Below are 27,670 nucleotides of genomic sequence, written 5' to 3'. Positions count from 1 at the left end.
TATGTATATATTTAATAATGCCAGGGGAAACAAAGAAGTATATAAGGGAATGTAATCATATTTTATGGTTCATCTATATTCAGCCATAATAATGTATATATTATGTAAACAAATCAATAATGAACACTGATTTAACAACAACAAAAAAGGCTTTTATTAGAAGGAAGGAGAGAGTGTCTATAAAATTGCTAATTTCTCATTTCCAACAGTAAGAAGCCAAAGGATAGAGCCTCAAATTGATAAATCAAGAAATATCAGAATAAGCAAGTTATTTAGGTACATGGCTGTAAGCAGCAAAATAAATAAATAAAATGGTCTTTCCTAGGAGGGAAAAGCTTATGAACTAGCTACAGGATGGAATGATCTAAAATGCAATACGAAGTCTGAAGCTGATGAATGGTTTGAGAAAAGTGTTGATGCTGCAGCATCAACCAGCCCTTCATCCACTAGAGGGTGTAAGGCAACACCACAGAAGGACCTGAGCCACGGATGGGTGACCTGATGTCAGATACTGCAGAGATGCAACCATTTGAATAAATCTTGCATGAAGGCTGAAAGTGGGGTTCTAGATAACCTAGTAGAAAGAAAAGAAAGCGATTTCATACTTTTTGTAATTTTAGTATTTTTAGTTAAAAAAAAAGTGTCAGTAAAAAAAAATTACTATTGATTGTGAGATATAAGAGAGGTATGAAACATTTTACTTCTGAACCTGTTATCTTAATCCAGTCTCCAACTGGGAGAGGGTGGTGGGACAAAATTTCTCATTCAACAATTAAGTACTAGCTAGAACTGATATTAAACACAGCAAATGAGAAAGCTGTTGCCTAGACAGTTCTGAGGTTGCCTTTTGGGGGGGGGGGGGGGGGAGTTCCTAAAAATTCATTCTTTAGAGCAACCACAATGTTGCTTTTAAAAAATATAAAATAGATCATATCACTCCTTGCTTAAAACCTTTCAAAAGCTTCACATTAAACTGAGAATAATTTTCATTTATTCATCCAGCAAACACTTATTGATCTCCTCCTACATGCCAGGCTCTGCTCTAAGCAAAGTCACAAAAACACAGAACTTATATTTTAGTGGGAGAGACAGACAATAAAGCATACACGAGATAATTTCAGATAATGATGAGGAATCTGAAGATCAGACTGAATGGTCAGGTTACATATGTGGGTAACTTTAGATTGGTGTGGTCAAGGAAGGCTTCTCTGAGGAGTAAACTTTGTCCCTGTGATCTGAACCAGAAGGTGAAGATCTCGATCAAGAGCGCTGCAGATCTGAAGGTGGAGGAGACAGTGATTCCACAGACCTGAAGCTGAGATCAAGCTCAACGAGTTCAAAATGGAAAGAATGCCCAACAAGGCTGAAGCTGACGGTAAGTAAGAGAGGAGCAGAGGATGAATTACAGAGGCAGGCAGTAAGCTCACATAAAAATACTCCTAAATCCATACAATGGGATATTATTCCACCAAAAAAAGAAATAAAGTACTGACATGTGCTACAGCACAGATGAACGTTGAAAACATTATGCCAAGTGAAAGAAGCCAGTTGCAAAAGACCAGATGTTATATGATTCTGTTTTTATGACACGTCCAGAATAGGCAAATCCACAGAAACAGAAAGATTACAGGTAGCTTAGGGCTGGGGGGAGGGGGAGATGGTGAAGTGATGGCTAAAGGCTACATATGGGGTTTCTTTTTTTCTTAGACTTTATTCATTCATTTACTTATTTATTTATTTGCTGCATTCAGTCTTCATTGTTGTGCATGGGCTTTCTCTAGTTGTGGACTGTGGGGGCTACCCTTGGTTGTGTGTGTGGGCTTCTCATTGCAGTGGCTTCTCTTGTTGCGGAGCACGGGCTCTAGGCACGTGGGCTTCAGTAGTTGTGGCGCACAGGCTTAGTTGCTAAGCAGCACGTGGAATCTTCCCAGACCAGGGCTCGAACTTGTGCCCCTTGCATTGGCAGGTGGATTCTTAATCACTGCACCACCAGGGAAGTCCCTATATGGGGTTTCTTTAAGATGGCATTTTCAAGGACAACAATTGATAGAATTTTGTTTTTCAAAACTACAGACTGCAATCCATTAGTGGGTTCAGGAAATCAATTTTGGTCAATCAACTGTTGGTCACAATCAACAGTTTTGTTTTGTTTTTTTTAATGGAATGGAATAGAATGGAAAATATCACAGTGCTTAGAACATAGTAAGGATAAGTATTTTAGATACGACTAATTTAACTCTAAGTTATATTCACGTGTGTGTGTGTACTGGGTCATAATGCAAAAGGTATCGCTTACTAGAGGCTTCCATCTTTTTTTAAGCTTGAGAGCACTGAGCTAGAACTTGAACACCCTCACTATGTCCTCCATTCCAAATCTCCCCAAGGAAAGAAAAGCAGCCATCATTTCTCTGCTACTAAAGCAAACGAGTATGACAGAAAACGCATTTGCTATCACCCATGGCTCCCAATCAAAATAAGTAAAAGCCCTAAAAGTTTATTTGTTAAAAACTGGACAAAAATAAAGTCCATTCCAGGGATAAAAAAGATAACTGGTTTAAAAAGGGAAATGAAAAATTCTCAAGAAGAAATACTTCTGGGAAAAAATCTCTTAGGTCATTTCAAATCTACCCTCTAAATTTAAAGTAAGGCTGCCACTCCAAATTTAAATCCCAACTGTCTAAGTCACATCTGTCAACTTATTACCTCCTTTGATATTTCCATTTTGTGGGAATCAGTTGAAAATGTCCATATAAAAGCTTTTCAACAGACTTTTAGAAAACTGAACGAAAAAACTTTTTAAGGAGCCACTGACTAGCATTTAAAAAATCAGAGTCTAACACTGTGACATTAATTTTCTTTATATTAAAAATACAAAATTATAATAGGAAGGTTTATTTCATTTCTCATGGGCATGTTCTTCTTGACACTCCCAGGAAGGCAGTGTTCTCTAAACAGCAAATCATAATCATAGTCCATGGTGTGGCAGGCGAGCAAAAATAAGTAAATTAATAAAATACAAAAAGATAAACTGTAGACCATGAGCTATTTTAGCAAACAAAACAGGAAGAAAACTTGACAGAAATAAGTTATGCAAGGGACCTCCAGTTCGTATGAAGATTTGCCGTGCTGTTATATTCTCCAAAGATTTTATAATACTTTAACTTGCCACACAAGAAAGAGAACATCCCCATTCAAAGATAAGAGAACACTGACAGAAGAACACAAGAGGAAAATACAGGACACGGAGACTGAAAATCCAGGGCTCAAGTCTAATTGTGCCACTAACAATGTGACATGGGGAAATTCATTTAAAAATCTCTGCTTTGGTTTTCTTAGCTACAAAATAGGGATAATAAAGCCTGACCTTCCTAGTAGAGCTATTGTGAAGATCAAAACTGAATATACACGGAAGAACACACTGTAAACTGCACAATTCCTCATCAACATTAGTTTTCATAATTTACTAACATTTCCGGTTCCACAGATGACACATTTGAACCCAACCAAAAGTCTGCTCTCACCTCCAATGTGAATGGCAACACTTCATGCCCGCAGGTCAAGTGTGGGCGATGCACCATGCCATAATCCCAAACCCGATCACCTCACTCTATTTCTTTAATCATAGCTAGGATGACCATACATCCCACTCATCAAGGTTTGCCTGGGACAGTTACAACATTAGCATCCCTTTTCTCTCTCAAAAGTGCCCCAGCTTAAATGATAAACTATATAGTCACTCTAATGACAGCAGACACAAAGTTGTGGCACCAAGAGGTGACAGACAAGGGGCTAGCCTTAGGCAACCCACTGTACTTTCCAGAAGCCCCCTGAAAACCATCCAAATAAACGAACAATATGAGGAGAAACAGTAAGTTTGCTATGCAGAACCAAGGCCCCTTCTAATCAGATTGCTGCTCCCAGGTCCCTCCTGAATAAAAATCCCGGAGCTAATGCACACAAATATTCTCTCATTTAGAGAACATCACAAACCCACAAATATTCCAGCCTCAATCAACACTTGGGAACTCTATCATAAGCACGTGCACATACACATAAATCACAGAGATGGTCAGTTAGGAATCGAAACCACTACATTGTGTCATCAACCTAAAATCCTGCATGGCCTTAGATAAAACATTCAGCCTTTCTGAGCTGGTTTTCACTTCTGTTAATCTGCAACAATGTTTGTCTCTCCACTGGCACAGAGAGACCACATGAGCAAGCACCGCGACGTGCTTGGAGTGCTTCATAAAAGCAACGGATTGCCGTCCATAAAGCCTGTTAACTGATTGGGAAAGAAGGCTGAGGTGACCTTGCATAAAAAAGCAAAATCTCCCAAAAAAATAATAAAAAAAAAAAAAAATTAAAAAAAAAAAAAAAAAAAAAGCAAAACCTCTATAAGGTGACAGGTGGTTTTTTCTCCCTTCCTTTCCTTCACAGGTTTTTAATTCAAATGTGTTACCAGGGGTGTATGTAACAGAGTGAAAAGGGTCACTGTAACAGTGAAATGCTGGCCCACTCAGTGCTGAGGAACTTTGTTGTTAGAATTCTTAACTGGGGTCATGGACTCCTAGATTTATAGTCCAGCATCAAGGGATCTACGAAGCCCCCAAATGATAAATAAAGTGAGCGAGCAGGCAAACTGCACATGACCACATTTTTCCTTATTACTGAATCAATAACCTGCAGTATAGAGGAAAGGACCCTCCACAAATAGAAGACAAACTGCAGTGCATATTCAGCTGCTAACTTGTATTGTTACCTTGGATAGGTCACTTTAATCTCTGTGTGCCTGTTTCCTTATTCTTCCAAAGGAAATACTTGCCTTATCCATTCAAAAGGTGGTGATGAGGATGAGATGAGAAAATATTGATGAAAGCGCTCCACAACAGTCAAAAGACTGTCATTTTTATCTCTTTTAAAATCACCATTAGATGCTGATAGAACCTTGTCTGGGGATGGTTCCTATCTATTCAGAAAGGAAGTGTAAAAGAATAAGGAAAAGCAAATAAAGATTCACACAATTAAAATTCACCTTCACCCCACTCTCTGGTTCCTGGATTTGCTGAGCCAGACCACTCTGGGGAGATGTAAAGATCACAAGTTCAGTTTCTGCCCAGCTTGGGCTGCTCACTGACCAGTGTTTCACACTGATAAATGCCTCCCAAATCTCAGAGCACAAAGTGAGAGTTCACAAGGTTAGGCGCATTAATTAGCAGGGCTCATTTGGATTCTGTATTCATCAAATGCAACAAGCAGCTATTCAATATTTGCCTGTTTGCACTACGCTAAGGTCTCTAATTCAAAGATCCAGACAGAAAAACAAAATAAAGCCCAAGAAAATAAACTAAAATAAACCTGTCACCATCAGTATGTGCCTCAAAGTAAATTAAACAGCTTTACACCACAGCAAAAGGGTCTGTATAGGCCTACAGCAGAGATAGTATGAGTAATAAACGTGCAGGCTACAGAAGTGGGTCCCGGCTGTAAAAGAAAGGAAAAATAAAGTAGTTCCAAGCAGACACTACTTTTTGTGCTTTAACAAATTCCTCTTAATTCCTTTTGCTTAATTCCTTATTGATCTGTAATCCCCACAGGAAGAACACAGCATTATACAGTACATTTTCAGATTCTTTTAAACTCAGTAAGTCTATCCCCACACTTAAGCTCAATTAGTTTTACCTTCCTATATCTATATAATAAGCTTATATCCCAAATAAGCAACATTTTATAAGTAAATATTTGCATTAGTATATAAAACTAGATTCAGAGACTGACCATGATCCCTTATGTTTTAAGGGTCCTAGGTGAGAAATACACGATGAAATATAAAATGTCACTCGTTCTAAAGCAGCGGGTAGGATTGCAGTTTTTGACCTTGGGTACACAAATCACCTGCAGGACTTTCTAAATATCTGAATGGCTAAGCCCAATCTTAGACTCACTTAATTAGAATCACTGGGGGCTGGATCTACAGGCAATAGTACTTTTTCTGATGTATGACCAGGATATAGAACTACTATCAAAAGACATAAATATCACAGCTTATAGAAACTGTAGAGCAGATTCAAATCAGAAAGAGAAAAAGAAAGCCTCTCTACATTCTCTTTAGGTTTGGGGTAAACGACCGTATCTTTCACCAAAAGCTTCCACAGGGACAATCTTCAACTCCGACATGATGATCCTACTGGGAGATGAACACACAGCTGAGTAGCGCTCTCTCTACCCTATTCTCCATACCCTTGCTGGGGCCAATTTGATGCCAACACAGAACCAAAAGTGCAGGAATTGGGCAAATACTTTCAAATCTGGAAGGCCCTCAAATGGGTGACTATTGATTGCAGGGCCATCTTAGTTTTTAAGCTCAGCTTCGAGGTTTTGATGAGATTTAATTAAGTTCTGGAAAGGGGAATTATGTCAACCCTTTGGTTTAGCACTCTGATGACACAAATTCCTTGGACAAGCCTAATAATGGGGGCTTTTTTTGGACAACCCTATAAGGAATGGTGGATAGACATTCAAAGATATAAATGATGGCTAGAAATTGATAGATATTTCTAGGAGTTACCCTTTTGAATCTCCTGAAGAATATCAATATCTCCAAACAGCAAGGAGGCTAGGTGTTTTGAGTCACACCATTTCTCTGAGGCAGCCTAACTTGTTCTACCCTAACTCTGTGTCAGCCTCACCTGCTCCAAATAGCAAAAGGACAGGGAAGGCATTTTACACAGTCACCTAAACCATACCGAGGATGTCCTGGCAGGAAACAGTTTCACTCTAACCCACAATAGTGCCTGGGCTTTTTCCAATCATCCTCCCTATCTTACAAAGAAAGTCAGCAGAAACTTCGCTCGCTCAAGAAAGCCTTCCCTGATTAAAACCATAAGGCTGAATTCCCCCAGGGAGGAGAATGGAATTTTCTTGTTGCAGATTATTGCAGGGACTCAAAAAATCTGTGCAGGCAGAGGCTAAGTGGCCAGGACTAAAGAGACAAGTCCAGCATTTAAAATTATGAGACATCAAGAAAACCAGGTTAAAAAATTATCACATAGCCTGGAGAAGAAAAAACAAAAGCAGTTACAACTGTGCTTGAGTGACTTTCCCCCTATAATATCCACAGTTTCAATAATGTGATTACAATATTTTTAGGGTTAAGAAATATATTTTATTGTATCTCTAAATGTAAATTCATTGCTGAAACAAACCGTATCACTCTCCAAAATAAGTAATTTCAGGAAATGCTCTCTATCCTTAGATCTCTCACACACACACAAACACCCACACACACGTTATCTGAGTTGTAAACAGCTTATACCAACCTGGCTGTCCCGTGCTGGGAATCCATGATAACCTGGGGTCAGAGGCTCGTTCTAAGACACAGAAAAGAAAAAAAACCCATAAGACAAAAGAAAGTGCTGAGAATCATCAAAATCATCCAAAATGATCAAACATAAATCCCTGCACCAGTTGCTAAGGTGTTCCATTGCTTTACTCCACTCTACCTAACTATATATATCTCCCAGCTTGGCAGGTATGATATCAAGAAAACAAAAACAAACCCAAAACAGTATTTGCTGAGGAGCACTATTCATAAGCACTAGTTCCTCCTCATACAGCTAAATCTTTTTCCTTCTCAGTACATCTCAAACAGTGCTACTGGGATTTGGGGCAGATCAATTCCTAACTTCACACTGTGGGACTCTAGTATGCCCGGGACCTAACCTCTAAAAGCCAGTAGCACTCCTGAACACTAGGGCAACCAAAAATTTCCACACATTTCCCAAAGTGCCCTCATTGGGAAGGCGGCAGTATCACCCCTACTGGGAACTGCCTCTTGACCTGGAAAAGTTTTAGTCCCTGCCATCAATCTGCTTTCCTGCAATTCTTTTAAACCTAGATGAAAGTTTACCCCTGTTCCACACTTCCTCTACCATCCCACATCATCCTACGGACTCAAATGACTCCTAATACATATATATGTTAAAATTTACTAGGTTATTTGTAAAATTTATTTTCCATATTATTTGTAATTTAATACACCTTCTTTTTATAAAGGTGTATCATACTGAGTTTCTCATCCTCACATTAACCATTAAATCAAGATCCTTGAGGGCAAGAATGATAGCCAATAAAAGCTATGCAAACCCTAATTTAGCATAAGGTCATACAATATGAGCACTCACGGCTTACTTGACTCATTCATTCATTCAGTCAACATATACTGAATACCTAATATTTTCAAAGTACTGTTTAGATGACTGACAGAGTAAGAAAGATGAATATAACAAGGCTCTTGCCTTCAAGGGAACTTTTAAATAGGAGGAGATACATGTGCACACAAAGGTATAAATGAGAACATAGTGCTTTTGTAGTTTTTTCATGGTGCTCAACACAGCTATCTGAAAGATATGCATCCTACTAGCAGAACAGTAAGTTAAGAAAAATTTTCTTTGACAGGACCTTCGTTTATGACAAGATAGTAAACATTCCACCTAATGGTACATCTGCTTTGATTATATCCATATCTTTGATCATCAAAAGTCCACACTCCTTTCAAAATCATGAAAGCTGGGTGTCAACTTAAGCTCGCTACACAGACCCCATGTCTTGTTCATCATGGTTTCCCTACAAACTAGCATAGTGTCTAACACATGGTGGACATGCAAAAGAATGTGTAAATAAATAAATGAGGCTCAATAACCAGAAATTATTCGGCATTCAGTTACTGACTCAATCAGAGACAATCCAAGTTCTCCTTTTTTATTCCTAAGTCTCTATTTTGGACATTTATAAATTTAGTCTCCCCAAAAGAGTACACCAAAGATAACTGCCTTTAAAAATTATAGGTGCCAAAATGATCATGAGAAAGCACAAAGTGAAGGACTCACATTACAAAGCTACAGTAATCAAGACAGTGTAATACTGCCTAAGAACAGACACAGACCAATGAAGTACAACTAACCGAGAGTCCAGAAATAAACTCTTACAGTTAGGATCAACTGAGTTTTAAAAAGGGTGCCAAGAAAAGCAATGGAAGACAGAACAGCCTTTTCAACAAATGGTGCTGGGACAAATGGATATCCCAGGTCAAAGAATAAAGTTGGAATTCTATCTGATACCATATACAAAATCAACTCAAGATAGAACATAGACCTAAAATCATAAAATTCTTAGAAAACAAATGATTAAATTTTCATGACATTTGGTTAGGCAATGTTTTCTTCAATATGACTACAAAGACACACGTGATAAGGGAAAAGTAGATAAATGGACTTCATCAAAATTTAAAACTTTTGTGCTTAAAAGGACACCATCAATTCTGGGGATCTAATGTACACATAATGAGTATAGTTAACAATTCTGTATGATATACTTAAAAGCCGCTAAGAGAGTAGATTGTAAATGTTCTCACCACAAAAAATAAATAGTAATTATGTGACATGATGCAGGTGTTAGTTAAAGCTACAGAGGTAATCACTTTGCAACATATAAGTGTATCAAACCAACACTGTACTCATTAAATTTACACAATGTTAACGCCAATTATGTCTCAATAAAGCTGGGGAGGTAAAGATACCATTAAGTAAGTGAGAAGACAACTAAGAGAATGGAAGAAAATGTTAGCAAATCCTTTGTCCAATAAGGGACTTGTATTCAGAATATACAAGAACTCTTAGACAAATTATCGCAATTTTTAAATGGGTCAAGTAGTGAACAAGAAGTTCCCCAAAGAGGATATACAAATGGCCAATAAGCACATGGAAAGATACTCAATACTGTTGGTCATTAGGAAAATGCAAATCAAAACCATAATGAGATAACACTTCACACCCACTAGGGTGGCTATAATCAAAAAGTCAGACAATAACAAGTGTTAAGAACGGTATGGAGAAACTGAAATCTCATACATCGCTGCTGGGAATGTAAAATGGTGCAGGCACTTGGGAAACAGTTTGGAGGCCCTCAAATTGTTAAAAAAGAGTTACCATGTGACCCTGCAATTCCACACTAGGTATAACCAAGAAAACTGGAAACATATATCCACACAAAGCCTTAATATACTAATGTTCATAGCAGAATTATTTCATCATACCAAAATGCAGAAATAATCCAAATGTCCATCAACTGATGAATGGATAAGCAATGTATGGTATATCTATAACTGAATATTACTTGGCAATAAAAAGGAATGAAGAACTAACACAACAAACATGAATTTTAAAAACATCATGCTAGGTGAAAAAAGCCAGCGACAAAAGGCCACAAATTATATGATTCCATTTATATGAGATATGCAGAATGGGCAAATCCATGGAGAAAGAAAGTAGATTAGTAGTTCCAGGGACTGAAGGGAGTGACTGCTAATGGGTACTGGGTTTTACTTTTGGCGATGAAAACGTTCTAGAACTAGTGATGATGGCTTCACAACTCTATGATTTTGCTTAAAACCACAAAACACTAAAAACCACTAACAACACTTTAAAAGGGTGAGATTTATGGTCTGTGAATTATAGGTTGATAAACTTGTTATTTAAAAATAATAATAATAATAATAATAATAGGCAATGTTGGCTGGCTATTTTTACACTAATTTTTACAGGGGAGACACATGCAGCTTAGACCATAACAAAAAGAACAGGGCTCCTTCCAAAGTCCCCAAGTGCCTTGTTTGTTCTGGAGTCTATACATTTACTTCCACACCATTCCCTACAGATGTTAACAATGATGGTGATAAAGGTGATGATAACCATGAGGTACTAAGCAACCAATCAGGCATGGTTTCAGGATGGAGGGGAGGAAGAAGAGAAAGTGACAAAGAGGAGATAATAAAGCACAGATAATAGGTGGGAAAGTTCAACTTCAACCCAGGTCTGTTGAACTCCAAAGCCCCTGTTTCTTCCCATTTTATCAAATTCTCTTCTCTAATAGCCATTCTGTATTATTCCTTTACAGTAACTTTCAAGACTGAGAAAGAATTACAGGATTAAGAAAGTCACCAAAAACAACCAAAAGCATCATTAACAAAGATTTGTCACTCCCAGAGACTATGCCACATATAAACTATATTCTTGAGTTCAACAATGCATAAAACTTTTTATAAGGAAAAAAAATCACATTCCTACACCCAAGTACTGTCAAAGACTTTAATAGCAAAGACAAATGTAACAGGTGCACAGAGATGTGCCAGAGGAAACGGACTTCCTCCTTCACCTGCTCAGCAAAGCAGTCCTCCTTTCTTCCCCATCTCTCACCTGAGGCTACCTGGAACTCTCCAGGCCTCAGACACACCCTGCCTCTCTGAAAGTGGCCTATACTTAATGATGAAGGTTTGCTTTCCTTTTTCATTTTGCCACATATATATATCTGTCCCTTCAAAATGCACGAACTTTGCATGTTTTTGAATTTTATAGGAATGAATCCTACTGCATAGCAATTTCCTTTTCCTTAATATTATGAGATTTATCTCCACTTATGCATGTCACTATATTTCACTAATTTTGACTACTGCTTACTATTCTGTCTCATGATTATGTCACATTTATCCCTCTTGTTCTCCTGTCAATAGATATTTAAATTGTTTCCAGTTATATTCACAAACCACTGCTGCCTGTAAACATTCTTTTAGAGTTGAGGTATCACTTTCTACCCAAAGACTGGCAAAAATGAAAATGAAAATATGACAAACCGGCAAGAAGGCAAGTAAATAAGATATCTTCACATCTAATAGCAGGAAGATAAATGTATTGGGACTACTCTTTTGGAAATCAATTTGACAATAATTATTAAAATATTAAATACTCATACTTTCTTATGATTTCATATTTCTGATCTCTTTATCTACTCTAGAGAAAACCTGAACTTGTGCTCAAAGAAGCACATGCGAAGATTTTTCAATGCAGTGCTGTCTGCAACACTGGAAAACTAGAAAGAACCTCAGTAACAGGGAAATAGTGTTAATCAACTTTTGTCATCCTCAGTTGAACCCTGCAAGTTTTTTAAAAGGTAAAATCTCAATGAACTATCTCAAGTCATATTAAATGAAAGCAAAACAGTCAGTGTGCTACTTTTTAAAATCACAATAAAAAAAGAGGTATTTATACATGCATATAAAAAAGTAAATAAATGCATAGAGAAGATCTAGAAGGATATACAACCAACTTCTAACAGTGATTCCCTCTAGGGAGAAGCATAAGATTTGTGGAAGGTCAAGAGGGCATGCTTTATCTGAATTATTTGAATTTTAAAAATGTAAAATTCAGCTCTTTGGTCTCGGCGGCAGAAGCGAGATGATGAAGGGAAGGTCATCATTTGGAAAGCGTCGGAATAAGACACACACGTTGTGCCGCCGCTGTGGCTCTAAGGCCTTACCACCTCCAGAAGTCGACCTGTGGCAAATGTGGCTATCCGGCCAAGCGAAAGATAAAGTATAACTGGAGTGCTAAAGCCAACAGACGAAATGCCACTGGGACTGGTCGAATGAGGCACCTAAAAATTGTATACTGCAGATTCAGGCATGGATTCCGTGAAGGAACAACACCTAAACCCAAGAGCACAGCTGCTGCAGCATCCAGTTCACCTTAAGGATTGCCATGAATTTTAGTCGCGCAATAAGTGTTCTGCTTTAAAAAAAAAAAAAAGGAAAATTCATATATTAGAGTATTAAACAGAACCAAGGAAGTCACTATTACCAGTGTTTCATAATGTTTTATAATGTACAAAACACCTTCACATAATCTTATTTAGTCCTCACAATGCAGAAAATAGGTTTTATAACCCTCATTTTATAGATGACAAAACTGAATTTCAGAAAGATCAAGTGATTTGCTCAAGGCCAATAGCTAATAATAGTGGCTGAGCTGCCTTTAACTCTATGCCCAGTACTTCTGCTACTTCATGACAACTAGTACAAACCAGTACTGGTCCTAGTAGAGATTATGGTGATAGTCTAAAAACATGCAGATCTGAGTATTTAATCAGTATAAAAATAATAACTGAAATTTATTACTTAATATTTCATATTGGAGTACAGGTGATTAACAATGTTGTATTAGTTTCAGATGTACAGCAAAGTGATTCAGTTATACATAAACAACTGAAATTTAAAGCAGAGATGGAATTACAAGGCAACCTAATGGAATAGATGGGACAGAAATCAGATGTGTTAAACTCCAAAGAGGAAAGGCAGCTATACTGCTGTAAGCAAGAGTTATTGACCTAGTTAAGGCTGAAAGACTTAGTAACTGACTGCCAAGGCACAGAAGCTGCTCAAAAATAAAAAGAATATGTAAGAAATACAATACCAACTGTAAGAATTTTACTGCAGAGGTCACCAATTAAGCCTGTTTAGAAGCTTCTGGTGAGTGAATATGTGAAAGAGTAACAGAAGGATCCTTGGGTAACTGGCAGATATAGCAACTGGGATGGAATCGTGCACGTACAACGCACACTGAGAGAAGTGAAGAAAAATCTTACCTGACATTTGTCTTCTTCACTGGCTGCTTAGAAGTCCCACTGCACCCATGTTTGAAAAATCCACTGAAGCAGAAGAATCCTTCATTTATTCAGTAAAAGTAGATTGAACAACTGCTCTATAACAAGCACAGGGCTGGTATCCCTGCCCTTGAGGAGCTCTGAGTTGTAATAATTATAAGATAATGTGATTGATAACACAACTAACATCTGGACTGCAGAAGATCTTTTGGAAAAGTGTGTATGGGAATTGGGGATGGAGGGTTGAGAGGGTAATAGCCTCTAACCTCTTATTGGAGGACAAGACCTCCACACTGTGATGGATTGATACATGCTGAAAAGACACAATGGATTTTAAAGCCACTTTTCTAAATGCATTCTGAAAATCATCAACATCATTTCTAAATGATTATTTAGATATACATAATGGGCCGATATATTTGCCATTCCAAATGAAAATTACCCAGAATACTGCACCTGGGAGGCATAAAAGAACTGCTTCCTTAAGCATTTTAAAAATACAGTTAAAAGAGAGGTACTAAGGAGACTTAACACTGAAAATCAAAAAAGTCCTGCTTTCAGTAAGGAAATGTAGTAGTGATATAACATATTAGCTATAAACCCTAACCAACGATCAATAAAACACTAATGAGGAGGCTAAGGAAGACACCACTCTACCAATCTCCCCTGGTTTCACCTATTTAACAGGTTGTGTTCAGCATACGAGAGTATTTCTTACTGGCTTCTATCAATGATGAGGGTTGTCTAGGAGCAGGTGCAGAAAACGGGAAATGCACAAGGAAGTTACACCAAGCAATTAGAAAAAAATTTTAAGCCATCCTGTTGTCTTTCTTTTGCATCTACCAAAATCAAACCCATTTCACAAAACGGAAGGGGAAGAAAAATACTGAGAATGGAACAAAATAAATTTTCACCACCATGCAATTTGGGGAAAGGAAAGTAGAAGGAAACAAAGGAAAGTAAGAATGAAGCTGTCCTCTAACGAACAAAGCTTGGACAATGGTACAAGGCCAAATTTTTCATTGACTTGCTCCCAATTGAAAATTAATTTCACATTACCTTACATGCATTTAACAATGGAGGGAAAGACTGATTTAGACCATACTGGCTAGGGAAAAAAAAAAAAAGCAAATCGAGTTTCCCAGGGTATTTCACTACCTTGTTCTGCAGCCCAAGTTACTGTTTGTCAAATAGTAAGCCTATTTTGAATTGGGACATGGAAGGGAACACTACAGGGACTGAAGATGTACCTAAGTTCCACATGCTATTATGTACAAAAACCAATCCTAGCAACAAGTACCTTTGGGTCAAGAAAAGAAACTGCTTAGCAAGCATAGGACATCATTCTGTATCCAACCATACAGGGTTTAAGGTACCCAAAGATAAGAGGGCTTATAAGGGATATGAATCTGGCAGTATCCAACAACACAGTCCCAACAGAAGGTCCAACGGCTAACTGGTAGACTAAACTTTCACAATGCAACACAATAAAATAAAACAGAGTAATTCATCCCGCCTCCCCATCAAGAAAACTGACAATACCTCTTTGTTACACTCACCACTTCCACCCCAAATACCCCAACTTTCTTTTAAGAGACAGCTCATTGCAGGGTGGCTTATCTCAGCCCTAGGGATAGTTGCTCTTACAAATTAATTTTATATTAATGATATATTATCATCTATCAATCATATTATTACATTATATCCATTACATTACATCTGCTACTCCTTAGAGTTCTCTTTACTTTTTACAAGCCAATCCCTTACTACTTCAATCTGCTGTTATAGTAAATAATTCTTTATATTAAATTCCTTGTCTAGAATACTTATAGTCTCTTTGTCCTGATTGGACCCAGATTGGTACAGATGAGCTGAAACAAAATGCTAATTGTTACTTACTTCACACAGGACAGACATAATGCTTCATGTTTTCTATATATTATCACTTGGTATTCTCATTAAAACTGTGTAATATATTTCTCAACAGTAAGAAAACTGAGGCTCAAAAATGATGCAATTTGTCTACAAATCCAGGTCGGTTTGATACTGAAGTCCCTGCTGGTTCCCTACTATAGCATTTATTTTTCTTCACAGAACCTAGAAACACTTTTTAAAGAACTAAACATCTGTGTACCAGAAAAGAAGGAACAAAGCAGTCCTGGTTGCTATACTTAGAAAGGGCAGCCTGCAAGGCTGGCCTTGACTGGTGCCTGGGAACTCAGATTTCAGGAGGGTTCTATTTCCAGAACTGGTAAGAGTGGTTCAGTGTGCCTAAATTGTGCAAACAATATGGTTTATGCCGAACACTGCTTTCCTTCTGGGAGTTGAGAATTTGAGCATGTGCTAGACAGAGGGTTCCTATGTGAACAACCCTTCCCACCCGAGCCTCCCCCCCTCCCAGAAAATTTCAGCATGAAGTCTCTAGTGAGCTTCCCTGGTAGACAACACTGCCACCACTAGCTGAAGGAAATAAGCATATCCTGTGCAACCACTGCGAGAGAACTCTTGGAAGCTGGAACCCCATTTCTTCTGGACTTCACCCCATGTACTTTTTCCCTTGGAGATTTTGCTTTGTATCCTTTCACTGTTATAAATCATAGTTGTAAGTATGTCGATACATTGAATTCTGTAAATCCTAGCAAATCACTGGACCTGGGGTAGTCTTGGGGATCCCCCAATACAGCCTATGACATGCCAAGTATTTTACTAACTGCAGAGGACACAAAGATGAATAAGAGCTTTTGCCCTCAAGGAATTTTACAGTCTATTTAAATTTCCCTTCTTTCACTTCTCTGATCTTCACTTCTTAGTCTGTTCACCACTTAAAATAGATTAGATACATTTCCCTGAGCTAAATTTCATTCTTGGTGCTGAAATGATGCTAAATATTTAATAAGTCCATCAGGCAAAATCTGGGATACAAAGCTCTAATAAACTCAAAGGCCACACATATTTTCTCTTTACTTTCCCCATCATATTGTGTTCCTCATTAAAAATAAATTGACAAACCCTTGTACACTGCTGGTAGGGATATAAAATGGTGCAGCTGCTAAAGAAAATAGTTTGGCAGTTCCTCAAAAAGTTAGATATAGAACTACCACATGGCCTAGCAATTCCACTCCTAGGTATATTCCCCAAAGAAAACAAGTACTCATACAAGTACTTGTACACACTATGCAAAACAGCTGAAAGGTGGAAACAATACAAATGTCCATCAATGAACGAATAAATTATTGCATATAAATACAAAGGAATATTATTCAGCTTTAAAAAGGAACAAAGTGCTGATATATGCTACAACATGAATAAACCTTGAAAACATGATGGTACATGAAAGAAGCCAGACACAAAAGGTCTCATATTGTATCATTCCTTTTATATGAAATATCAAGATTAGGTAAATTCATAGCGGCAGAAGGCAGATTGGTGGCTGTCAGAGACTGGCAGGAAGGGGAAATGGAGGGTGACTGCTTAATAGGTATCCGGTTCTTTGGGGGGTTGATAAAAATGGAACTAGAGAGGGGTGGTGTCTGCACATTACTGTGAATGTACCAAATACCACCAAAGTGTTCACTTTTAAAAGGTTAATTTCATGTTATATAAATTTCATCTCAATAAAAAAATTTTTTGAAGAGCAACGCAGTATACAACATGGTAATAATGAAGAAAACCAACCTTCCTGATGTTATCTGAATGGGTACTTGCAGCTTGAAATAAAATCATCAGTGGCTCCAACAGACAGATTCAAAAAAGTGCCATATCTCAACATACCCTGAAAACTATTTGAAGATTCAAAGTGGTTCTGAGCAATGATACAGATAACGATGCAGTAGAGTATGTATAAATTTTCTTCCCCAAACTATAGAAGATAAAATGTTCCTAAATTATTATATAATATTATGTATGATTTGGAATATGCATGCATAAATAAATTAATATTTTAATGACATTCACCTATTTCAGCAACATTCCTAAAAATTTACACATTTAGATTGGCCTGTCCTTTCAATGGAAAAAGAGCTTAAAGCCTTATATTCAGGGTTTCCTCATATTCAGGCATTTACAGCACATATGCATAACTTCTTTTTTCTTAAGTCTAGAAGGATGTATCCCAAAATGTTTAGTGATTATGTGTCTTGGTGTTGAGTATGGGTTTATAGAGTAACATACACTTTTTTTCTTTTGCATATCTGTACTTTCTATTTTTTCAACAATGAATATGCATTTTTTTCATTTAACCATCAAAAGATAGGGATAATAACAGTACCTTCTCAAGGATTGCTGTGAAGATTAAATGAAATAACACACATAAAGCCCTTAACACAGTATTCAGGATATTATAAGTATGCAACAAATGTTAGGTAATAGGGATATTATGTTTCTATTTTTGTAAATATTCCTCAGGATGCACATCTTTCATCACCTATGACAAAAGCATTCACCTTAATTCAGGCTTGGGTCCCCCGAGTCAAGCCTAAATAACTGTAATAATAGTTTCTTAGCTGGTCCAGCAGCCTCCATCCACCTCTTCCCAATTTTCTTACCAGGGTCAGGTTAATTCATCAAACACCACTCATATCACTCCCATGCTAATGGCCCTCCACTGCTTATATGATCAAGTTCCAAACACTCTAAATCTGGCCTCACCTGGTTATTCCCTTTTTCTCCCCATTTGTTTATTCTTTCAGCAAACATTTACTGAGGGACATTCACGTGTCTGGCACTATGGTAGAAACAGAAAGGCAAATAAGTTACTGATTCTTTTCTTAAGGGACTCATAGTCTGGTAAGACAGACAGGCATGTAAACAAGCACAACATGAATCATGCAATAAAATGTAAATATAAGGCCCAGAGGGAACAAGTGTACAAGGTTGATAATGGAGTGAGAAAGGTATGAAGAAATCACAAAGAAAGAAAGTCACAGGAGGCAAGATCTGGATGGGGTTTGAGGGGTGACTGCAAGTAGCTAATTCCCAGATCTAAACTGTACTCAGTTTGCACCGTAGGGTGTTCTCCCACATTGACTCAACATAAGTAAAATCTAGCAAAGTCTTACCTGCCTTCACAATGCAATTCCTGTAACTCTGGCTCAGTATATTTTCAAATTGAGTCGAAACCCATTCATGACTGATTTAATTTAAGAGATCTCAACCATTATTAGAAAAAAAAAAATTAGAGCAGCAGCTCTCAAACTTTTGGGTCTTAGAAACCCTTTACCCTCTTAAAAATTAGTAGAGATCCCAAAGAACCTTTGTTTATGGGAGTTAATATCCCAAAGAACCTTTGTTTATGAGAGTTAATACGGATTAGTATTTGCCTGTTAGAAACTAAAACCGTAAATTTTTAAAATATTTAATTCATTTTAAAATACCAATAATAATCCATTAGGCTAACATAAAACATTTTATGAAAATTAACTATACTTTATAAGGCAAAAAATTTAGTGAGAACAGTGCCAGTCTTACAGTTTTTGCAAACATCTTTCACATCCAACTTAATAGAAGATGGCTAAGATACCTGCTTCTGCATTCAGTCTGTTGTGATATGTTGAGTGAAAGTATGTGAAGAAAATCTGACCTTCCACAGATATGTACTTGGAAAAATAGGAGTATTTTAATAGTCTTTTCACATATCTATGGATACTTTTCCTTAATATTATACCAAAACCTGAAAAGTGACACTTCCTTAAAAGTTAGTTGCAGTGTGGCATTTGAAACTATACAACAAATTTTTTCATAAAATCCATTGGCCTGTTCTGCATTTTGAATGAATTTTTACCTATCATGATTATGTAACATCATGCATTGTTCGTTTATAAAATGCTGGTTCACTAAGCTACAAAAGATCTTCTCACTATTTACACATTTCATTACATAATATCAATGAAACTGGCTTTCCACCCCCTCCTTTAAGTGAAAGAGTGTGGTGGTGAGAAAAATGACTACCAGTACAGTGTGGTGCCAGTGCCTTGATTCATGCTAGGATGACCCATCACTGCTTATGCAACATCAGTGCATATGTCAACATAGTAGGACAGGCAACGAATATCTTAAAGTTATGAAAAGAGTTTTTGACCTTGAAGGCACTCTAAAAGGTTCCTGGGCACCTTCGGAGGGGGGGGCGGGCGGGGGGGTCATCCATGCACCCCACTTTAAGAATCACTATACTGGACTACGATAGAATTTTTAAACAGAAAGAATGAATCAAGTACCTCACGTTTTAATAAGGGTAAGAATTATTCCATGAAACATGTTTTGGTCACATATACACAAACATCTAACTATATACTAGGTTGTCACGTAAAATGGATCTCTTATCATGGGTCATAGTCAAAATCCCAAGGTCAAACAACCCTTGTATTGTGATATTCAGCTGAGACTGTGTTTCACTGAACTGAAGACTTTAAAAAAAAAAAAGATACCTCTTAATTAGCCTCAGAGTATAAAGGAAATACATCCCAAAAGGCTAATTCCGCAACAATCCAAAAATCCCTCTGAGATAGGCTAACATGTTAACTAAAGGGTTAATACAGACAAAAGGGTCGATACAGACAAAATAAATTTTATTTTAACTGGCATATACTAGCTATTTCAATTTAGCTTTTATAACAGTCTCATCACTCACATTGCTATTCAACATGATGTCAAACCAGCTCTGTTACTATTAGCTGAGTGACTTAGGGCAAATTACTCAACCTCTCTGACCTATTATGCCCACACCTTGCAGAGACACTAAGATTAGGTATAACATATACAAAGCACCTAGGAGTGTACCCACCCTATAGAAGAAAGCTATTATAACAATTTTTATTACACACTGAGTTCACAATCCTGCCTTATCCCTCAGTCCCCTAATTTGTATGGCTGAGTGACAATGAGCCTTTCTATTTCCTACTCCTGCTGTTGTTTCCAATGCCCTACTGGCTACAGCTGCCAATCCTCTGACCTAAACTCTCTGCCATCTACTTCTTGCGTCCCCGGAGCAAGTCCCCGAACTTTCTCTTATCATATTAATTCCCTGGTCAGAAAAAAGATACTGCTCATTACAATTCTGATAAATGCCATGTTAACTCTGGCTTTGAAGTCTTAAAGACTTCAAATGAAATCATGTGAAGTCATGGTGGGTTTTTGGTTTTTTTTTTAAAGAGCAATTTTTAAAAAACACTAATTTTCTAAAACATACAGTCAACTACTAAGAATTCATGAAAGGGCTGCCTCTATCAGATCTCATCACAATTTAATTCCTGTACCAGCTCCACTATTCAACTCCTGTAGTTCTTCCAGCCCTCTGAGATAATAGTCTCCATTAAGTAAAAGGCACTTAATAGAAAAAGGTGGCAAAGAAAACTATATGTACAGTTTTCTGTAGTACAATGAGATGCTCGAGAGAGCTGAGAGAAGGGCAAGGGGCAAGGAAAACTACCCAGACAGGATTGTGGTGGGTCTCACCTGGTGGCCCTTTCTGAGGAAACAGAACTACTATATAGATCATCACTGAAAGGGGAAGAGGGATGGGGTGGGGGGGGGGGGTGGGGGGCGGCACTAATTTATGCAGACACTGCAATGTGCTAGATACTTTATACACACCGTTTCATGGTCTAGGTATTATTTCCATTAACAGGTGAGCACACTGAGACTCAGAGAGGTTGAATGACTAGACCAAGGCCAAACAACTAGTAAGTGGTAGAGCCAGAGACACGATTATAACTCTGTTCTTTCCCTTACATGGTACACAGTGACTGCGTCCAGAAAAGCACTTATCCCTAGGCTAAGCAACAGGGAAGGGAAGTGCAGGCTCATCTACACACTGGCTTAGCCTGACTGTTTCTTCTGCCAATGGGAATAACTGAGAGATAATCCATTTTTTAACCTGTAGTTACCACCCAATTACTCCCACTGGTAGAAGAAAAGCAGTGTTTCTTAAATTTTAACATGCATACAGGTCACTGCAGAGTATCTTGTTAAAAATGCAGATTCTGATTCAGTGGGTTTGAGGTGGCACCTGAGATTCTGCATTTCTAGTAAGATTTCAGGAAATGATGATGTTTCTAGTGCTTGGGTCATACTCAAAACAGATTACACACAATGGTTCCCAAACCTGGCTATTCATCATAATCATCTGGGAATCACTTAAAAATTATAGATTCCTAGATCCCTCCCTCCTGGACATTCAGTGGTGTCTGAAACCTTCTACCTCATAATTCTGTAATTCAAAGACATGTATAATTATTAATGACAATAGCCAAAGGAAGCATTAACTGAGAACATACCAAATGTCTAAGTGCTTTCTGTATTAGTTTACTTACCCTCAGCACCACACTGCAAAGTTGGTACTTATAGCACTATCATCCCCATTTTAGACATGAGGAAACCAACGCACCAAGAGACTGCTACTTGTCCAGGGTCAGTCACTGAGTAGCGGAACAGGGGTGCAGACTTGAGCAATCTGGTTCCTCAGTCTGTGCCCTCAGACATACCGCATAATGCTGCTCCCATTACCCAATGGTAATGTCACTGATTTTAACAGACACAGTTGAACGAATAAATCCAAATGGGTCACCTCAGAAGATGGTGCCCTGAGAAGGCTATGCTCTTATTCCTCAGATACTGCCATTATTCTGGTAAACTGGTAAACTACATAATCTAGGAGTTCTTGATCTGAAAATGAAAATGCCTTCAGAACCTAAACCTATGACTTTAAACATCTTTAACTGGGACAAAAGCTCATCATTTGAACACAGATTTGATTTTCCTGACAACCCCAAATCAGGAAAAGCCAATTCAAAGAAACCCAGTGTCTGATCAAGGCATTCTTTTTAAATAAAAAATGCAGTGTTAGATATTAAAAATGTTCTCCTCATCACTCATCTCTGAAGCCAATTCCAAAGGAGAGTTCTTTATGTTTTGCGCAGTGGCTGTATCACCAGAGTCAAAATGATTGTTCTGAAGGACAACACTCATCTGAAAGCACAGACTCTGCTATATTTGTTTTTTAAAATATTAGCCCCTCAGTCATTCCAAAAGAAACACATTTGCCCTTCACTATTGGGACAGACACACACGCATATGTTCAGAACGACTGTCCTGAAGCATGCAGTTCTCCTCTCTGCTGCAAAAGCAACGGCTCTGATTTTCTTTTTTTTTAAAAATAAAAAGTCTGCTTTATTTATACACACCCATCCGTAGAAAAATAAACACAATAATCAGGCATTAATAAAGCATTTAACTCCATGCAGCACCATAAAAGGCATCCTACAAAGGCAATTATATATCCAAAATAGGTGCACAAATACCCTCACGTACAAGGGATAAAGGCACACACAAATACTACAGGGAATTTAACTCTCAAAAGGTATTATATTTCTACATCTAGATTAGCTCCTTTGTTAAATGAATATACCTTTTTTGACAAAGAAGATATTCAGCAAATTCAGAATGATTTACAGATTTTTAAAAAGCAGGCATTAACGCAGATCAGCATGATTCCACATAACCAACCTCTCTGCTTCTACTGGACTCCCCACACCTTACTGCAGCCACAATTCCCCTGCACAAACTCCCATCCACCACCCCCCACGCACACCCAACTCCCCACCAACCTCACAGGGGTTCCTGGGCTGGTCCATGGAATCTGATGACATCACTCTCTCTTCCTTCCTGGAATTCTAAACCCTGCTGCTCGCTCCTTGCACACAGCTACCATCTCCATGGCAACCTCACCTCCTCCTGCTTCCCTATTGGCTTCATGGAGCAGGATACACAAAAAGGTTTTCCGTTCTCCCCTTACCACCCGCCCCCAAAAAATGATGCTTTCAACAGGAACCTGAGCTAAATTTAGCTACTTGGGATTCAGAGTCCTATGACTAAGAAAACACAGAGAAACGTCCTTCTTCCTACATTCCACCCTCCTCTCAACCCCACCCCAAAGTGGCTGCTTCACCTCCTTCTTCTCTGGCCCCCAACCCAAAATAAGTGACAGTATCTGCCGAGCATTAAAAACTTCTGGACTGTCCCACATAAAAGGCTGGCACACAGAAAATTCTCACACCCTCCTCTCCTCTCAACAAGAAATAAAATAAAATAAAATAAAATAAAATAAAATAAAATAAAATAAAATAAATAAAATAAAATAAAATAAAAAAGTAAAATAAAAATATGCACTGGTCAAAAAACCAGTTAGGACATGTCATGGGCTGAGCGTCAGCCTTCTGCTGTCTCCTTCCATCCTATGCCAAGGATCGGAAACTCCGTGCCTAAAGGCAGAATTCCTGAGTCTTCAACCACTTAGAGGACCAGATTCTCTCGCTATTTGCTTGATATTATTTCCTCCGGCAGAGGAAAAAAAGGAGGAGGAAAAGGGGAGAGAAGTGAAGTTGAAAGACCGCACACTCCAGTGGCTAAACATGCTAAGCCTAGAACCACAAATCCTGGGTCAAATTTTCCATCCCAGAGACGGACCTGCTATGTAAACTGGAGCAAGTTCTGACATCCCTCATCTCAAAAGCAGCTCCCAAACAGGGATGTTATAAGAATTACTGATAAAATTAATGCAAAGTAGTTTAAGTTCCTGGGCCAAAGGGACTGAAAAGAGTAAGTTGACATCATTGGTAGTGAAATTCCTGTGGATATTAACAGAAACCAATAGTCCACAGAGGAAGAACATGAACTTCTAGAAAATTATCCTTTCATAATCATAGATACAACACAAAGTAAGCATAATTTCTTGAACCACAGACAGTTCCCCCAAAGGTGTCTACTTCTAGTAAAATCCGGCCGATTTTTGACTAGTTCTCAATTTTGGAGCTGGCCCTACCTTTTTTTTGCTTAGTCCTAACTCTAATTTTGAAACTGCTACTCACTCTCCCTAAATGACTCAATATGGACCAGGGTTTCATTTTCCAGCTTGGCTGCCCATTTCTAGGGAAATAATTTTTTCTCAGAGCCACATTTGATAGCTGAACACTGAATCAACCCAGTAACTAGTTGTATATGACTCTAAAGGACAAAGCATCAGTTGCAAACAAGTAGGAAAGGCTCCAAGCAGGTCAGAGCCTTACAGTATGAAAGGGAGTAGATTAAAATAAGACACACCCAGGAAAACTGTATTTTGGGTTTGCAGGGCAGAGACTCAGCTCCAGGGCATCGACTCTCCAGTGAAAAAATAGACATGAAAGGAAAACGATTTCATACAATAAGAAATAGTCATTTGTCCCAAACAGAATTTAAACAATTTGGAACATTTAGCAAAGTCAAAATGCCCCACTAGTTAACACACAGGCATCCAGAATAAGCTTCAGAACTGCTATCGAACACAGCAAAAGAGGCAGCATTTGCTAATAAACAACTGAAACTTACATGGGGGGGGGGGTCAGGGGAGGGGGAACACAGCATGATTAGCCTGTCTCTGAGATCTGTACTTATCTCACTCCATGGGGACTCCTAACAAGCCACTCCTTGTGTGAAACCTTTGCTGTGTACACCATTGGTCAGATGGTTCCACAGCCTAACTATGATGAACACTTCTAAAAGTTCTCCTTAATACTCTTAAAAACAAACAGGTCAGTCACCTTATTCCACAATGGAAAGACTGAAGCACAGTTTCCCAGACTGCTCGTCTAATCAATTACAGAGCTGGACTTCTATTGGTTATCATTATGAAATCTATCAACAATGGTCTGGACTAAGTGGACTACTGCAAATAAAGCTCTATTTATCTACTCCTTTCACAAAAACATGCATTAAGTGCACTTATTATGTGCCAGGGGTTTTATATGGGTTGTCGGTAATTCTCAAAAATAAAACCAAAAAACTGCAAGTTACATATATTCTTGCCTCTCTTTGCAAATAGAGAAACAAGAGTTCCAGAGATGTCAATGTGACCACGGTTAAATAATTTGTTATTTAATTTTTTAAAAAGCCAAGATTCTAACCCAGATCTGTTTGGACTCCAAAAGTTGTGGCTCACAGGCTCTAGAGTACAGGCTCAGTAGTTGTGGCACATGGGCTTAGCTGCTCTGAGGCATGTGGGATGTTCCCAGGCCAGGGATCAAACCTGTGTCCCCCGCATTGGCAGGCGAATTCTTAACCACTGTGCCACCAGGGAAGTCCCCAGAAATCACTTTGTATTTGTGATTTCTTACGTCGGCAATAAAACACACGTTGCTTGACATCAAGGTCAAAGTTATACTTTTTAGGTATCACTAATTGTTTGTTTGTTTTATTGGCTGTGTTGGGTCTTTTTTGCTGTGCGCGGGCTTTCTTTTAGTTGCGGTGAGTGGGGGTTACTCTTCGTTGTGGTGCGCGGGCTCCTCATTGCTGTGGCTTCTCTTGCTGCAGATCATGGGCTCTAGGTGCGTGGGCTTCAGTAGTTGCAGCACATGAGCTCAACAGTTGTGGCACACAGGCTTAGTTGCTCCACGGCATGTAGGATCTTCCTGGTGCAGGGATCGAACCCGAGTCCCCTGCATTGGCAGGCGGATTCTTAACCACTGAGCCACCAGGGAAGCCCCACTAACAGTTTTAAACCCCAAGCAGGCACTCAATACTTACTAATTTATTAATTTAATCCTATTAGTCTAAACTTCTGGACAAATGGCAACGATTCTATTCAAATCTCTTTAAATTAAAATTGGCTTAAGAAATTACATGCTGTAGTGAAATGATAAAACTTCAGATAACATATTCTGAAATTTAATTTTATAATATTTGAGATGAATAAAATTATCACTGTCACAATGCCTGCCCTGGCCCAGTCATAATGTCTTGATGCCTACAAAGTCTCATCTGCTAATTTTAATCCATAAACCCTGTGCAGTCAAGATCTGTACATTAGATTTATGATTTCTAAATTCTGCATATAGAACAAGAGCATTTCAAAGTATTCCGCCAGGGATTCCCCTAAAATTAAATCAGCTGTTAGAGGACTATGCTAAAGAGGTCAAGGTCACATGTCTGATACGCATGTGAACCAGTTAGCATCACTCTCTCCTCCTGCCTCAACAGTCCCCTGCTGTAAAATATACACGCATGGGTTTACTGAGAGATTAACACAAAGTATCACTTCTTCCGAAAAAAGTTAAAATGTACCTACTAATATCAAATATTATAATTGACTTACAATCCGTAGAAAACAGCTATTGTCTTTAAGAAACTATGCACAATCATCCATCCTTTCTTTCAATATTTACTGAACACCTACCACTTGCCAGTTGATAAGTCTCAAAAGGCTAGCACTGGAGGAGAAGTAAACACGGTTACGTGTGGTATGTGATATGACATATGTATACAGGTAGAGGGAGAGGACAGAAGAGGAATGGCTACGTCTCCAAGGTACTGTGGAGAATGAGCTCCAGGAGTTTACTGAGGTAAATGAGGCAGGTAATGTCCTTCCAGGGAGAGGGAACGAAGATTTACAAAGGTATGGTCAGAAAACAACATGGCAAGCTTAAGAGGACTTTCAAATATTTTACTAAGGCCAGACTGAGAACTGAGAGATATGACCAGTTGAGAGAAGTCAAGGCAACATGATTTTCTACCTCATCCAGGTTAGGTTTTCCTAAACTGCCTTACTTTGAGTTAGATAGAGTAAGGCGGGAAATTTTTTAATGTGAAGAGTTCCTCTCTATAGTTTCCATGGTAAGAATAAACGTCAATAAAAAGTCTCTCCACAGCCAAAAGAAACCACCAACAAAATGAGAAGTCAACCTACTGAATGGGAGAAGATATTTGCAAATCATATATCTGATAAGGAGTTGATACCCAAAATATATAAAGAACCCATACAACTCAACAGCAAAACAACAAACAATCTGATTATAAAATAAGCAGGGAATCTGAATAGACATTTTTCCAAAGAAGACCTGCAGATGGCCAACAGGTAAATGGAAAGGTGTTCAACATCACTAATCATCAGAGAAATGCAAGTCAAAACCACAATGAGATATTGCTTCTCATCTGCTAGAAAGGCTATTATCAAAAAGACAAGAAATAACAAGTGTTGGTGAGGGTGCGGATAAAAAGGATCCACTATGCACTGTTGGCAGGAATGTGAGTTGGTGTAGCCACTATGGAAAACAGTATGGAAGTTCCTCAAAAAGTAAAAACAGAACTACCATATGATCCAGCAACTTCACTTCTGGGTATTTATTCGAAAGAAACAAAAGCACTACAGTAATTCAAA

At 38.2% G+C, this 27,670-nt stretch overlaps 1 protein-coding gene and 1 pseudogene across 12 annotated transcripts in view; one reads left to right on the top strand and one right to left on the bottom strand.

Annotated features, from left to right (window-relative positions):
* Positions 1 to 27,670, bottom strand: part of RBFOX2 (RNA binding fox-1 homolog 2) — a 264,949-nt gene that overhangs the window by 182,723 nt on the left and 54,556 nt on the right. For 11 of the 12 annotated variants that reach the window (XR_009054807.1, XM_057742949.1, XM_057742956.1 and 8 more), the window contains exon 2: positions 7,320 to 7,370. The exons of the other annotated variant lie outside the window; for it this stretch is intronic. Coding sequence is in view for 10 of the 11 variants with exons in the window: in XM_057742949.1 (XP_057598932.1) it covers positions 7,320 to 7,370 (51 nt within the window). In the remaining variant the exon portion in view is untranslated. The remainder of the gene's footprint in view (positions 1 to 7,319; positions 7,371 to 27,670) is intronic. 12 annotated transcript variants of the gene reach the window in all.
* Positions 12,269 to 12,587, top strand: LOC130857351 (60S ribosomal protein L37-like; annotated as a pseudogene).

Source organism: Hippopotamus amphibius, chromosome 7 (assembly GCF_030028045.1).
Source record: "Hippopotamus amphibius kiboko isolate mHipAmp2 chromosome 7, mHipAmp2.hap2, whole genome shotgun sequence".
NCBI classification, from domain to species: Eukaryota; Metazoa; Chordata; class Mammalia; order Artiodactyla; family Hippopotamidae; genus Hippopotamus; species Hippopotamus amphibius.
The sequence above is the reverse complement of the archived record's forward strand: the minus strand, read 5'-3'. Positions and strand labels throughout refer to the sequence as shown.